The following is a 12819-nucleotide window of genomic DNA, read 5'->3' on the forward strand; positions in this document are numbered from 1 at the left end:
TCAGTGCAAGTTGCTTTCAGTTAAAACAGCTCAATAATGCATTTTAGTTTGCGACTTGAACCTTGTCTGTGTAACCGGGTTAATGTCTTGATAAAATCATTCCCTATTTCAGTGATAACTGTCAGATAATATAGCTAATTAATATTAAATTCATATAAATTAATAAATAAATATTTGTTGTATAAACTTACAGCGCATGTAACGTAAGATGCATAAAATAGAGTAAAAAAACGTATTTTGCGCAGATGCACGTTGCCCTTTTAAGAGCTGTTTTGGGTCCGCACGTGCTTTCCATATATGGAGGCTCGAACACAAACAGCAGCGCTTTTCTGACCGACAGTAACCTCGCGCATCGCTCTCGCTATAAAAGGATGGAGGAGAGGAAAAAAGTCCGTCCATAGAGAACAAAACGCCACCAGTACAATATCGCTTTTGAGAGCGTTAAAACAGCTGTTTCTCTTCTGGTCTTTAAAGGATTTACAGTTTAGGCCTATATGAAATAAGGAATAATCATTTCGAAGCAAGAAAAAACGGTGAGTAACATTTTTAGTTTTTTTTTTTTAAGTTTTTTTTGCAGTGAGCTCGTGCTGTTTTTTTTTTTTTACTAATTCAAAGATACATATTTTAAATGTAGCTACTAAATCTGTCATCAGAAACGCTGTTGTTGTTCCCCCACAAATTACGTTTTTTTGTTGTTTTTGGAGTTGTGATGTGAAAGCTTCGTGACAGTCGTTTATGCTGAAAACCGATTACAATTGTCATGTTCCATCGTTTAATAATCGTGACACATAAACATATGAATAGTTTCACCCGCTGCTACTTGAATAAGAAACGCGCTGTTGTTGTTTTTCTTCAGCACTTGCACGGTCGTGTCTTTTGTCGTAAACACTTGATGAGTTGTGATGTACCAGGCAGCTATAATGTTGAAAAGTTCTGTAGCCTATGATTGACTATCATTTTAATTCGTATGCTACTGAGAGAATGACAACTTGAAAAGACAGTTGAACAAAGAAGACGGTAAAAGTGCTCGCGTGTCGCTTCAGCATCTGTTGGTATAACCGAGTCTGCGCGAAATGACCGAGAGTAACCTCTCCTCTGCGGAACAATGAAAAGCACTCCGAGCTCTTCAACTCTAAAGCATCTTTAAAACATCACGATTATCAACCCATTTGGTGGTAGAACAGCAGTTAAGGTCTATAGTTTGGTGTATTATTAATGTCTTCTCATATTTTGCTCCACAGAAGGCATTCTTGACAAAGACTGTATAGTAAACAAATGCATGTGAAGGCTATTCTCTTACATCACCTTTCTTGGACATATTTTAAATCAGTCGTGGATTTATTTATCTTGATTTAAGTGCAAAATGAGCCTAAAACTTGATCTTTGGTGTGCATGTGCAAGACATTGTAGGCATTGCATGGCGAGAGAGGCGATATGATAATAAGAAGAAAATGATAAACAAGGAGAAAAATATGAAAACGCACGCGTCCGCTAGGGACGCTCTTTGTGATGTCATGTATGATAAAAACAAGCATAAGAATCACATTACCTCAGACAGATCCATATCTGCCCAAACAGTACAAAAACAAAAGATTTAAAACACATCTAGGCTGAATGATACAGGGACTGTGAATGAGTCAACGGCAAATATAGGTAATGATACAAGGAGAAATGTTTTTCTTGCTTTAAAATACGTTTTATGTTTTTCTTACCAAACGCAACAAAATGGCTTCTTGCATGCTGGTTATGCCACACCGTCTTTGCTTTGGTGGACAAAAGTTTTAAACATTACTCAAATGTATACTAATCAAAATGAGTTTTGAATCAGAAATGTAAAACAATTAGTGTACTTCAGTGTTTTTGATTAACTTAATAGAAAGGAAAAAATGACTCATGTCTAATAGCTACAGCATTACTCAATCTAATTGATTTAATTTAATTTGAAAATGCATTACTAGACAATTCAATCAAAGCACCAGCAGGAGATCATGATTTATGAATTAGTTCCCACATACGGACTCTGTTCTGTTTGTAGTTTTCTGATAGCAAATGAAAGTGTCTGACAGATAAGATGAGTGACTTGAAGATAAGCTACTGTATGTCAATGGCAAAACATTTTGTTTGAATTATTATTCTACCTTGCTAACTTAAAGCAAAGTCCCTTTACGAGAAGTCATTTCACTCGGCGGCCATCTTAGAAACGCCATCTCGGGCATGCAAGTGCAGCTCCTATCTCTTTGAATGGGGAAACACCAAAACCGTTCGCCAAGCTTACGATTAAATTTCATTTTTGAAATCACCAATGAAATCTGACAACAACTGTCTCATAAATTTGGTCTCTAAACACTTGAATCATGGCAAAAAAAAAAAAAGAACAATTTTTCAACCTGGACAAAGCTAATGCACATGCGCAGTCCTAAACAGGTGTTTTAGACTTAGAAACTGCCTGTTTCTATAGCAACCATAGCTGGCAGCTGCAATGACACTTTACTAATCAACGATTGGCTCTTTCATTTAGAAGGCGGGGCTTATTCGCCATATTGGGTGTTGCACTTTCTCCCATTCATAAGTAATCAGAGTGCACCGTCTTCCTATATATAAAGTCTTGGCTTAAAGTAGGCAAGAAACGAAAGTTGCGATATTCTTTTCTTCCCTATTGTGACGTATATCTGCGTGAAACGGCTTCTCAAACAAGAAAAAATGTAGGGCGGCGGAACTAGGGTGCCTACAAGATGTATGCCTCGCATTTCAAAAATACTAAAAATGCAAATGGTGTTTAAAAATCAATTTGCTTGGCCGTCATGTTATAGCTAGAGCGCGAAAATTTGCATAGATTAGCATAGTCTAACAAAGAACAATAAACTAGTCGCTACTTAAGGAAATGTATTTTAATATAAAATGTGATTTTTACTTTCTAGCCTGTTATTCAGTTCATTATTAGACATAATAGGTCCAGTAGAGTAAATGACATTGTATCACTCAAAGAAAATTGAGTGCCGGTCACAATTAACAAAGCTTATTGACGATTTAAAACATTATCATTCATTGTGATGGCGAATAGACTTTCCAACTAATGTATAATCAATATTTTACATAGTACAATAGTAGTAAATTTATTTCTCCACACGTGTCCGGCATTGTCCCGCAGAATCACTTCTTCTGTCCTGCAACAGAGCAAGGTCTCCCAAGGGGTGGGGCTTGATTTTGTTCATGGGGAATTGATTGGATGGTTGTGGTTTGCTATTGGTGGATCTCATGTGAGTGACAGGTTGCATCAGCCTCGCGCCAGTAAACACGTCATCAGAGAAAAGAAGAGATGTCGATTATGTTATGTTACGATTATGAATTAAAAACAATAATGTGCACGAATAGATCATAATACTGAAGGATTCCATACAAAAACAAGAACTGTCCATTTAGATTTTGTGGTGAATCATCTCAAATTGGTTGAAATGTTAGTAGGAAATTCTCACAATCTGTTGAATGTTTACTCGTCCCAATGTCTCTGTTTGCTTTAATGCAACTCTTAGGATGATGTCACAGCACCCATATTATAAAGCCCCCCTTAGATAAAGCTGTCACGGGATCTTTTACCTGTATTTGAGCGTTCCATAGGTGACCACGGTTGAATTAGTTGAGCTTGGCATCATTAGCTTCACATCTCTTTTTCTTGACAGTTGCCAGAGGCGGCGCGGACAGTGTGGAGCCGTGGCAAGATGGCTTTCTCCACTCAGTTGGGCTTACTGTTGTGGAAGAACTTCACTTTCCGACGGAGACAGACTGTAAGTTCATACCCAAATGCTTTGAGATTTTAACGCATCGCTTACCACTAATCAATCAGTTATCAAAAGTATCAATAAATGCAACAATCAAATTTCAAATGCAGCCAAACGAATGTAACATATGGAGTCCCAAGGCTCCCATTTTTTCTGTATGGTGACATCTGTGAGGTTCTGGGGGTCACCAACCCCCCGTATTGAAAGCAATGAATAAATACATAAATAAAAAGACAATTTGTGGATTTGAATTGTGTTGTGTAGCATTTTTTAAGTTGCTGTTTGAAGAAACAGTAGTTGTCATTCGTGTACTTATCACCGTTTTCTTAAAGTCCAGTAAGAGAATGTACCTCAAAAAGCTGATTAAATGATACTGATATTGGTACGGACAGCACATAATGCACTTGGCACTGAATGTAGGAGGTTCAGATGCCTTGGAAGTCAACAGAAAGCCCCACAACCGTCATGATAAACAGGCTTTTCTTGACTTCGCTAGAATAGTTTATTCAGGATATGTGAAGTTGCGCTGTTGAATTTCAGATTAAAGTTCATTAGGAAGGAACCAAAGCAATCCAGGATGTAAACACATGAGTAAATGTAACACCATTGTGTCCTTTCTTTTCCAGATTCAGCTACTGATTGAGATAATATGGCCGCTCTTCATCTTTTTCATCCTGATATCTGTCAGACTCTATTATCCTCCATACGAGCAACATGAATGTAAGTGGCCTAAGATGGGCAAAACAAACAAACACACAAACATTTATTTTGCTTTTTTTTTTTTTTTTACAACCACAGATGTGTCGAATGAGAGAGTTTTTTTGTTGTTGCTCAATATAGCAAACTATGGATCTGTTTAAAATAGGAAGATAAAAACCAACTGTTATTTCACTTTCATTATATTGTTCTAAAGCCTATTTGTAATGACTACTTTAAAAGGAATGCACTGTCGATTTGAAATGATCCTAAACGCCTTTAATTTAATATCTTGTGTCACCATGTCTTACTTCATTCGCGTGTCAATATTTGCTCCTGTTTGGAAATCACACTGTACCCAGGGGAGGTCAAGGACAGAAAAACAGCTCCAAGAATTTTTCTTGCAGTGTGTCAGTTCCTGTACTTTGAACTAAAATAACGAAATGTTTAAACTAAGAGTTTTTTTCAAAATCTGTAAATGAAGACCAGGGGGCGTATTACAGAAACTTTCTATCTTAGGTATAGGTAACTTAAGTTAAGGTACCTTAACTTAAGGTATGATTAACTTAAGATATGATAAGTTAATTTAGGATTTTTCACAATTTCGTATTACAGAAGCAAATCTTAACTTGATTTAGGATTCTTATCCTATCTTACAAAATCTCATCTTATCTGTAGTTAGTTAATCTTAAACCGCTCCATTGAGTTCGGTAATCAACTGTCAGGTCTGTTACCAAGCAACCCACAACGCGCAAACAGCTTCTGAGGTAAACCTAAAATCAAAATGGAGGAACAACAGCGTGTGTCTAATTCCAGTGCGGCAGAGATTGAAATTTTGATAAGCTCCGTTGAAAAGTTAAAGCCTGTTTTATAAATCGCCTTTTAAAAAAGTATAAGGCGTTAGTCACTTGAAGAATGAACTGGTATAAAGTTGGTTTGACGTTATTAGACGTTCGACATCTATGTGTCAGCTATGCTGCACACATTTTACATATTCAGTTCAAATGCTATTGAAGTTTGAAATGTGTAGGTACCAATGTCATATGTAACTTTATAGATGGTCCTTAAATTTGCGAATATCGAACGTCCAGCGTCAAACCAAGGCTGAATCCGAAATCGCCCCCTAAACCCTCAATCACTATTCCCTACTTTAATCCTGATACAGTTCACTTGAAGGAGTGAATGAAAACAAGTGAGTGAATTCGGACAGCCGCTGTGTGTACATCACACTCGTTATTGCGGTGCAATGTGGGATTGAATGAGTGCACTCAATAACGTCCACTATCGTTTTGGACACCACTACAAATGGCTGTCCCCTCAAATAGCGGCCTATTTAAGGGTATAGGGGGTGATTTTGGATTCAGCCCAACTTTATGCCAGAGAAGAATGACTGGTAATGCTCGTTGGCCTCTGTAATATTGGTCGCAATTCGTCAAATAACTGCAAAATCATCGTCGTGGGAGTCTGTAATTATGTACAAGCATTTTATCATCAAAGCACAGCACATCCTCTGGGTCCTTCAAAAGTATCTCCACCATCAAAACGTTGCTGCTCTTCATCTTATATAATTAATAAATGTAACGCTCTCTCAAAAAAGGCTTTTTGTACTGTGATTTCTACCGTTGGATTTCAAAAAGGTTTGAAGTTAGGACACCAGTGGGGTTGTCCTATAGTTAAGACAGTTAATAAAGTTAGGATGCTTCTGTAATATCCGTTTTCTATCCATAGTTAAAATAATAAGAAATGTAATTCTGTAATAGCCTTTGTCCTAAATGCGCTCCTAACTGAAATTGCCATGGTTACTAAACAGATAAGATAGGATTCTAAAGTTAAGATGTTTCTGTAATACGCCCCCAGAAGAATAGAATTAGTACAGTATATCTGCTTTGTCAAAACATACACCTTTCAAACAAAAGGAAAAGCATTTCTGCAGGGATGTTTCCAGGAATTGTGTAATGAAGCGCAAAGTGCAATGTTGTCCTTGTGCATAGATAGTGTGAAATACATAACCTTTTCATCCCATGAACTCTTAATAAAACGAATAGTCAGCAATAAAACTCTTGATGGCACAGGCTGATCTGTCCTTTACATAGGATCTGCAAGCAATCACATCATTACCGCTTGGCACAAGCTGATTGGCCTCTGCTGATCCTGCAGCCAATGAGATTTCTTGCTCACCATTTAAATAGTCTAGTTCAGGGTTCGCTGTTAGCTAATCCTTCAGAGTTCCTCTGAACCCCTCCACCTCCCCAGCTCCACCTGCCTATATCAGCTATGGGATTTATGTATGTCTATTTATGCAGCAGCAGCATATCTTACAGGCTCATGTCAGCGTGTCTGTGTATCTATTAGCAGTCTCAAAAGCAGCAACGTTGCAGATCTACACCAAATACATCAACATTGCCATATGCAAAACTATTCCGCAAAGTGTCATGATTGAAATAAAAATAATACAATGGCCTCATTGTGCATGATTAGTCTGTGTACATTACTCCAAATAAAATAAAATACATTTGATTCCATTAAATACTTACAGAAATATGGTTGCATAGAGCATTTAATTTGTTGCAAATCTGATTGCTTTGTCTTGCTTTTCCAGGCCACTTTCCCAATAAGGCCATGCCCTCTGCAGGGAGCTTACCATGGGTGCAGGGCATCATCTGCAATGCCAACAACCCTTGCTTTCGCTACCCCACCCCTGGAGAGACGCCCGGAGTGGTGGGCAACTTCAATGACTCCATGTTAGTATATCAAGCGTTGGATTTTACAGAATATATATACACTTTTTTAAAAACGAAACACTTCACAACATGTTTTCCTCATGTGTGTGTCACTGTCATTTACAGCATCTCCCGACTGTTCATCGATGCCAAGAAAATTCTCCTGTACAGCCAACACGACAAGAGCTTTGAAGGTTTCAAAGGACTCGTCCGGGCCTTGAGAAAACTGCAGAAGAACACTGAAGGTCAGGCACGCTTTCACAACATTTGCTTTTGTAGTCATTTAAAATATGTACACTATCATTTTTAGGGTCCCAAGTTTGGGGTCGGTGCTCACCAAGGCTGCATTTTTTTGATCAGAAATGCAGTAAAAAAAACAGTAATATTGTAAAATGTAATTTATTCCTGTGATCAAAGCTGAATTTTCAGCATCATTACTCTAGTCTTCAGTGTCACATGATCCTTCAGAAATCATTCTAATATGCTGACTTGAAACCTTTCTTATTATTATCAGTGTGCAAAGCAGTTGTGCTGCTTCATATCGTTGTGGAAACCATGGTACATTTTATACGTGACAGAATAGAAATCTTTTGTAACATTTGATGCGTTCTTGCTGAACAAAGTATTAATTTCTTTAACAAAAAACTTACTGACCCCAAACTTTCGAACACTAGTGTATTGTACCAAAAACAGCATTGTTATTGGTTCAGTTTGTTGTTAGGACTAAGTGTTGTACTAAAAGCACTAAAAGAATGGAATCATTATCTGAGTTGAGTTCATGTTTTGTAAGTCTGTTGCAAAGTCAATTCATGTCTTGGTATCAAATTTCTAAATTCACTCTGCCACTTTATAGCATTATTCACTCTCATATATGCTTTGGTATTGATAACTATGCTGGGCCGGTGTGAGGTGAATTTTAAGTAGTGTGTTTCAACATCCTGATTCCCAACGGGCATCTATGTTCCCAGTGAAACACCAGAGGGATTCATTTGTCTGTTTCCTGTCAGACATCCTGCTTAGGTGTGGCTTTACATAGCTCTTCAAACAGGAAACATGTTCTGTTTTAGATATGTTTGATTATCGAAAAGTAAAAAAGGGGTCGCAATCTGCTTGTTTTTTCCTCATAATTCTCATAGTTCATAATAGTTCATAATAGCATTAAAGGGGGAGGAGAGTGAGCCAATCAGCAGTAGGTTGCGTGTCCACTCATGATGGGAGAGGAGAGAAAGTGAGCAATGGATAGATTTGAAGAAAGACTGTAGAAAGCTCAGAGGAATATCACTGGAAAAAGAAGGGTTATGATCAGGCAAGACAACAATGATTCTCAGAAATTGCTTACTGCACCTTTAAGTCCCATGGGGTTGCAAAGGCTTCTTGCTATGTGGTTGCTGCGTTTGCCAGGGCGTTTTAGGTGGTTGATTTGTAGCCCTGTACAAGTCTATTATATTATGTTAGATCCTATGGGAATTTTCGATGGACACTTGCAGAAGCGATATGTGCAAAAACCATACACTTGCTTACAAACTGTACACTTGCTTATAAACAATACACTTGCTTATAAGCTGAAGTTTGTGTTCTTTTTGTAGACTAATAACTCGCTGTAATGGCTGTTGAGAGAGGCTTGTGGGAGTTGCATCTTCTCACAGTTGACAGCATTTAATTAATGTTCCCGTAGGGGTTGCCGTTTGCATCTGGGGCTTGAGAAATAGGATGCTTGCTTTGCCCACTGTGGATTAGCAAGCCTCAAGAGTCAATGGTTAAACATGATGATTTTATGCCACAGAGACACTCACGTTTCATAAGTGTGCTCTTTTTGTGGTTCTAGAACATTCCACTGAAGAAGACTGAGGTATGATAACTCGTCCCATCTGCTCTGAGGTTTTGTAAAGGAAGTTTAAACGGTTTGAGGTCATGCTATAGCAAAGAATAATCGCAAACGAGATCTCTTTGATAATGTAGTTGATAACGATTAATGCATTAAATGGAGACTTTTGAAAAGATCTCCTAATTCTCCCTTTTTTCCTCTGAGGAAAAATGTTGTAGTGGATGTGTTTCAACACACACAAAAAAAGGATTTTGGCATGTTTGGTTTGATTAAAACGAACCCTGGTGCAATTGCTCTGTTTGAATAAGTGTGAACGCTGCCATCTGAACCCTGGTGCGCACCAAACAAGCGGAAAAGATGCTTCCAAACGAACTCCACAGTTCGACTGAAGTCATGTAAACAAACCAGAAATCCCTTACGAAAATGAACCATGGTTTTATTATAGTAAAATTGTAGTAACCATGGTTTTTTGGCTAATTGATTACCTAATTGAAAACCACAGTTTTACCACAAATACCATGGTTAAACTATGGTTAGAGTAGCAAAGCCATGGTTAATTTTTGGTTACCATGGTTTAACTATAATAACCATGGTTTTTTTGTAGTAAAACCGTGGTTCATTTTCGTAAGGGATGGGACATGATGTCACAAGATGCGACACAAAAAAGGACAAAATGCTCAATGATTCCTGTTTTTTCTGGTGATAGCCGTGATGTTGCCCATCACAGTTCGGCACAGGCGTCAGAACCGCGTCTCCTCGCAGCAGATCTTGGTTTGTGTGTGTGACTGAGGGTTTCCTGTCGCTGTTTTGACTGTCACGAGTTCTCAGCTGGTCAAAATACCATCATACATAGGCTACGCACATACAGCGAGTGCTTTTCGTCTAGCACACAGCATTGTTTTGGATGTTCGTGAAATATACGTAATAAAAGTCGACCAATCAGGTTGTGAAAATGTTTTTTTTTGGTCCAGACCAAACAAACTGAACTACAAGTGTGAACACATCCTAAAACCCTGTGTTGTGTCACAGGTGGTTGCAGGAAGAACAGGTTCACAAAGGCTTTAATAATCCACACTAGTAAACACAAAACAAGGCAGGAAAACGAACACAACCGCTACACATTGTGACCAGACAACTGGGAACTGAAAAGACTGCAACTTAGGCTACATCTACATTATTCCGGATACATTTGAAAACGCAGTTCTCATTTTATTTTAAAATGCTCTCCGTCCACACTAGCGTTTTCCAGAAGTTTCTTGTCCGCAAAGAAACGACAAAACACCAAATTCACCTTATTGTGCATGCGTTAAATCTCATAAAAGCTCACCGAGATGACAGACAGAACAAGACATTATCAAGTCATCACACAATTCTTCTGGCAGGCTCATTATATTCGCACTCACCATTATATGTTTGGTCTAAAACGCAACTGCTATCATGTTTTGCCACAGGACAGCAATTGTGAGTCAATTTTGGGTCATCTTTGCAGGACTGTGATATGAAGAGTGCGCAAAGTAACATATTTTATACATAGCACATAACAGGCACAATAGCGGTATAAACATGCGTCACATGACTAAACATGCGTTATTGTTTTCAAATACCTCCGTTTTCATGGTCCACACTACAAGACGGAGATGGCGTTTTAAAATGTATCCGCTTTGGAGAGTGTTTTCAAAAAGCTATCAGTATTAGTGTGGACATGGCCTTAAATACAAAGCAAATGGGGGAGATAATGATAAACACCTGTTCTGATTAAATTAGTTACCATGATGGGAAAAATTGAACAAAGGAACACATGTGACTGAAAATAACAAACTAAAATGAAAAATGAAAACAACTAAACAGAACCGTGACAATGTGTTACAAGAAAATACTGTTTCGGTCTTTCTACTTCAATATTTCACATGATGTTTCTTTGCAGTTATTTCTGAAAGTAAACCCCACTTTTGAGTTCCAAAACCGCTTCTCAGCTTTTGCCAGATCTCAAATGATCTGAGCTATATTTGTTTTATAGCTCTATACTTTTACTTTATGGCAGTATCACTTTTGTAGCTGTTTTTACTCCTCCCTGCAGAGGAGAAACAAAGTTTGAAGCTGCTGTGAAACGTAGAGCATTTGTAGGCTCTTCACATTAAAAAGCATTTTTGTTTTGCTAATGCACGAACACAAATTCTGCACCCTCCACCCCCTCAAAATCTTTTATAGCTCATTTCCCCAAAAGACTTCCTGTATAGCAAAGCAACAATAAGAAAATGTGAGAACTAAGTGCTCTGTGGTGATTTGAGGGAGCTAGCTGGAGAATGACCTGTAGTAACCCCAGAGGAAAGAGACTGACTCAAACCAGTTCGTACTGACGATGACTCTTCCGGAATGTTCTGACACGCAGCACAATGAGCTCTGTGAGGAACACTGCTGTTGTCACTTTCTGCCTTTTGTTTTCCCTGTTGTGGACATCTTGCATGATGGACTCGGGGAACTGAGAGCTAAATGGACCATTCTCTCGTGACTGTAACCTAGCGCAATGGTTGGCCTGCATTACCTCACTCGCTTTATCGTGGAGTAAGGAATTGCAGTAGAGTCATACTTATCACAATGTGCTGAATGACACCCTTTGTTAGAAATGATAATATTCATGGTGCAGTTATGAATCACTGTCATGTAATGAATTCAATTAAAAACAGCCAATTGACCTGTGTTAGTCAGCATGATTGGGATATGACGTCATCAAATTCAAGTTTGTATATAAGCTTGCATAATTTATTTATGTTTATTTAAATAAATAAATAAATAATAATTATATTATTTATTTTAGTTCTACTTTATTATATAAATTATTCAATCTACAAATAGCTTGTATTATTTATATACAGTATATATATATATTTGGCAGCAGAACTGTTTCCACATTGATAATAAATCAGCATATTAGAATCATTTTTGAAGGATCATTTGACACTGAAGTAATGGCTGATAAAAATTCAGCTTTGCATCACAGAAATAAATTATATTTTAAAGTATATTAAAATAGAAAACCATTATTTTAAATTGTAATAATATTTCATAATATTCCAGTTTTTTTCTCTGTATTTTTGAGCAAATGAATGCAGCCTTGATGAGCATTTACTATTAAAAATAGTAATGTTTCTAAACTTTTGACCGTTACTGTATATCACGCTGGCTAATGTATATTCATAGTATTTTGCTGAATTCGTTATTTGATTACGTTCATTGTATATTTCATTTTGATATTTTTAGTCTTAAGGGTTTTCTTTTTCTCCTAGGTTTCAAACTGAAGGACTTCCTCCATGATAATGAAACGTTGTCTGAGTTTCTCGAGAAAAATGCTACCCTGCCCAAGCATGCTGTGAGACAGATAGTGGAGGCTAACGTCAACTTGGAGAAGGTAAAGGAACTGGACAACATTCATGAGCTGTTTAAAAACTCCCAAATCATACAAAAATTTGTCTTGAATCATCAGAAATCAAGTTTTTTTTAGTTTTTTTTGTCCTGCTGGTGTTGTCTTTAGTTACCTTCACACATATGAACAGCGCTTAATATATTTTACGCTCCGTCTTTCGTAGTCATTAAATGGCACTCTGTCATGTCACGTAACACATCGTTGGCTCGTACATATATGAAGCGCTCAGTTTTTCAAAGCCCCGTACATGCGTCCGTACGACCTCGCATGCAGATGACCTTGGTGTGTTGGGATCGGGCTCGACTGGACAGTCTCGGGCAGATGCTGCTCATGATGGATCTCCTGCACAGCTGTACTGAGAGAGCGGTGCACATGCTCCTG

The 12819-nt window shown here is 37.8% G+C and overlaps 1 protein-coding gene across 3 annotated transcripts in view; it reads left to right on the forward strand.

The window, feature by feature from the left end:
• Positions 1 to 323: 323 nt before the first annotated feature.
• Positions 324 to 12819, forward strand: part of abca1a (ATP-binding cassette, sub-family A (ABC1), member 1A) — a 51527-nt gene continuing 39031 nt past the window's right edge. For all 3 annotated transcript variants that reach the window (XM_079812742.1, XM_079812743.1, XM_079812744.1), the window contains exons 1-6: positions 324 to 533; positions 3678 to 3782; positions 4403 to 4496; positions 7072 to 7213; positions 7319 to 7437; positions 12302 to 12423. In XM_079812742.1, the coding sequence (XP_079668868.1) occupies positions 3717 to 3782; positions 4403 to 4496; positions 7072 to 7213; positions 7319 to 7437; positions 12302 to 12423 (543 nt within the window). In that variant the 5' untranslated portion in view covers positions 324 to 533; positions 3678 to 3716. The remainder of the gene's footprint in view (positions 534 to 3677; positions 3783 to 4402; positions 4497 to 7071; positions 7214 to 7318; positions 7438 to 12301; positions 12424 to 12819) is intronic.

Source organism: Gobio gobio (genome assembly GCF_949357685.1).
Source record: "Gobio gobio genome assembly, chromosome: 3".
In the NCBI taxonomy this organism is placed as follows: Eukaryota; Metazoa; Chordata; class Actinopteri; order Cypriniformes; family Gobionidae; genus Gobio; species Gobio gobio.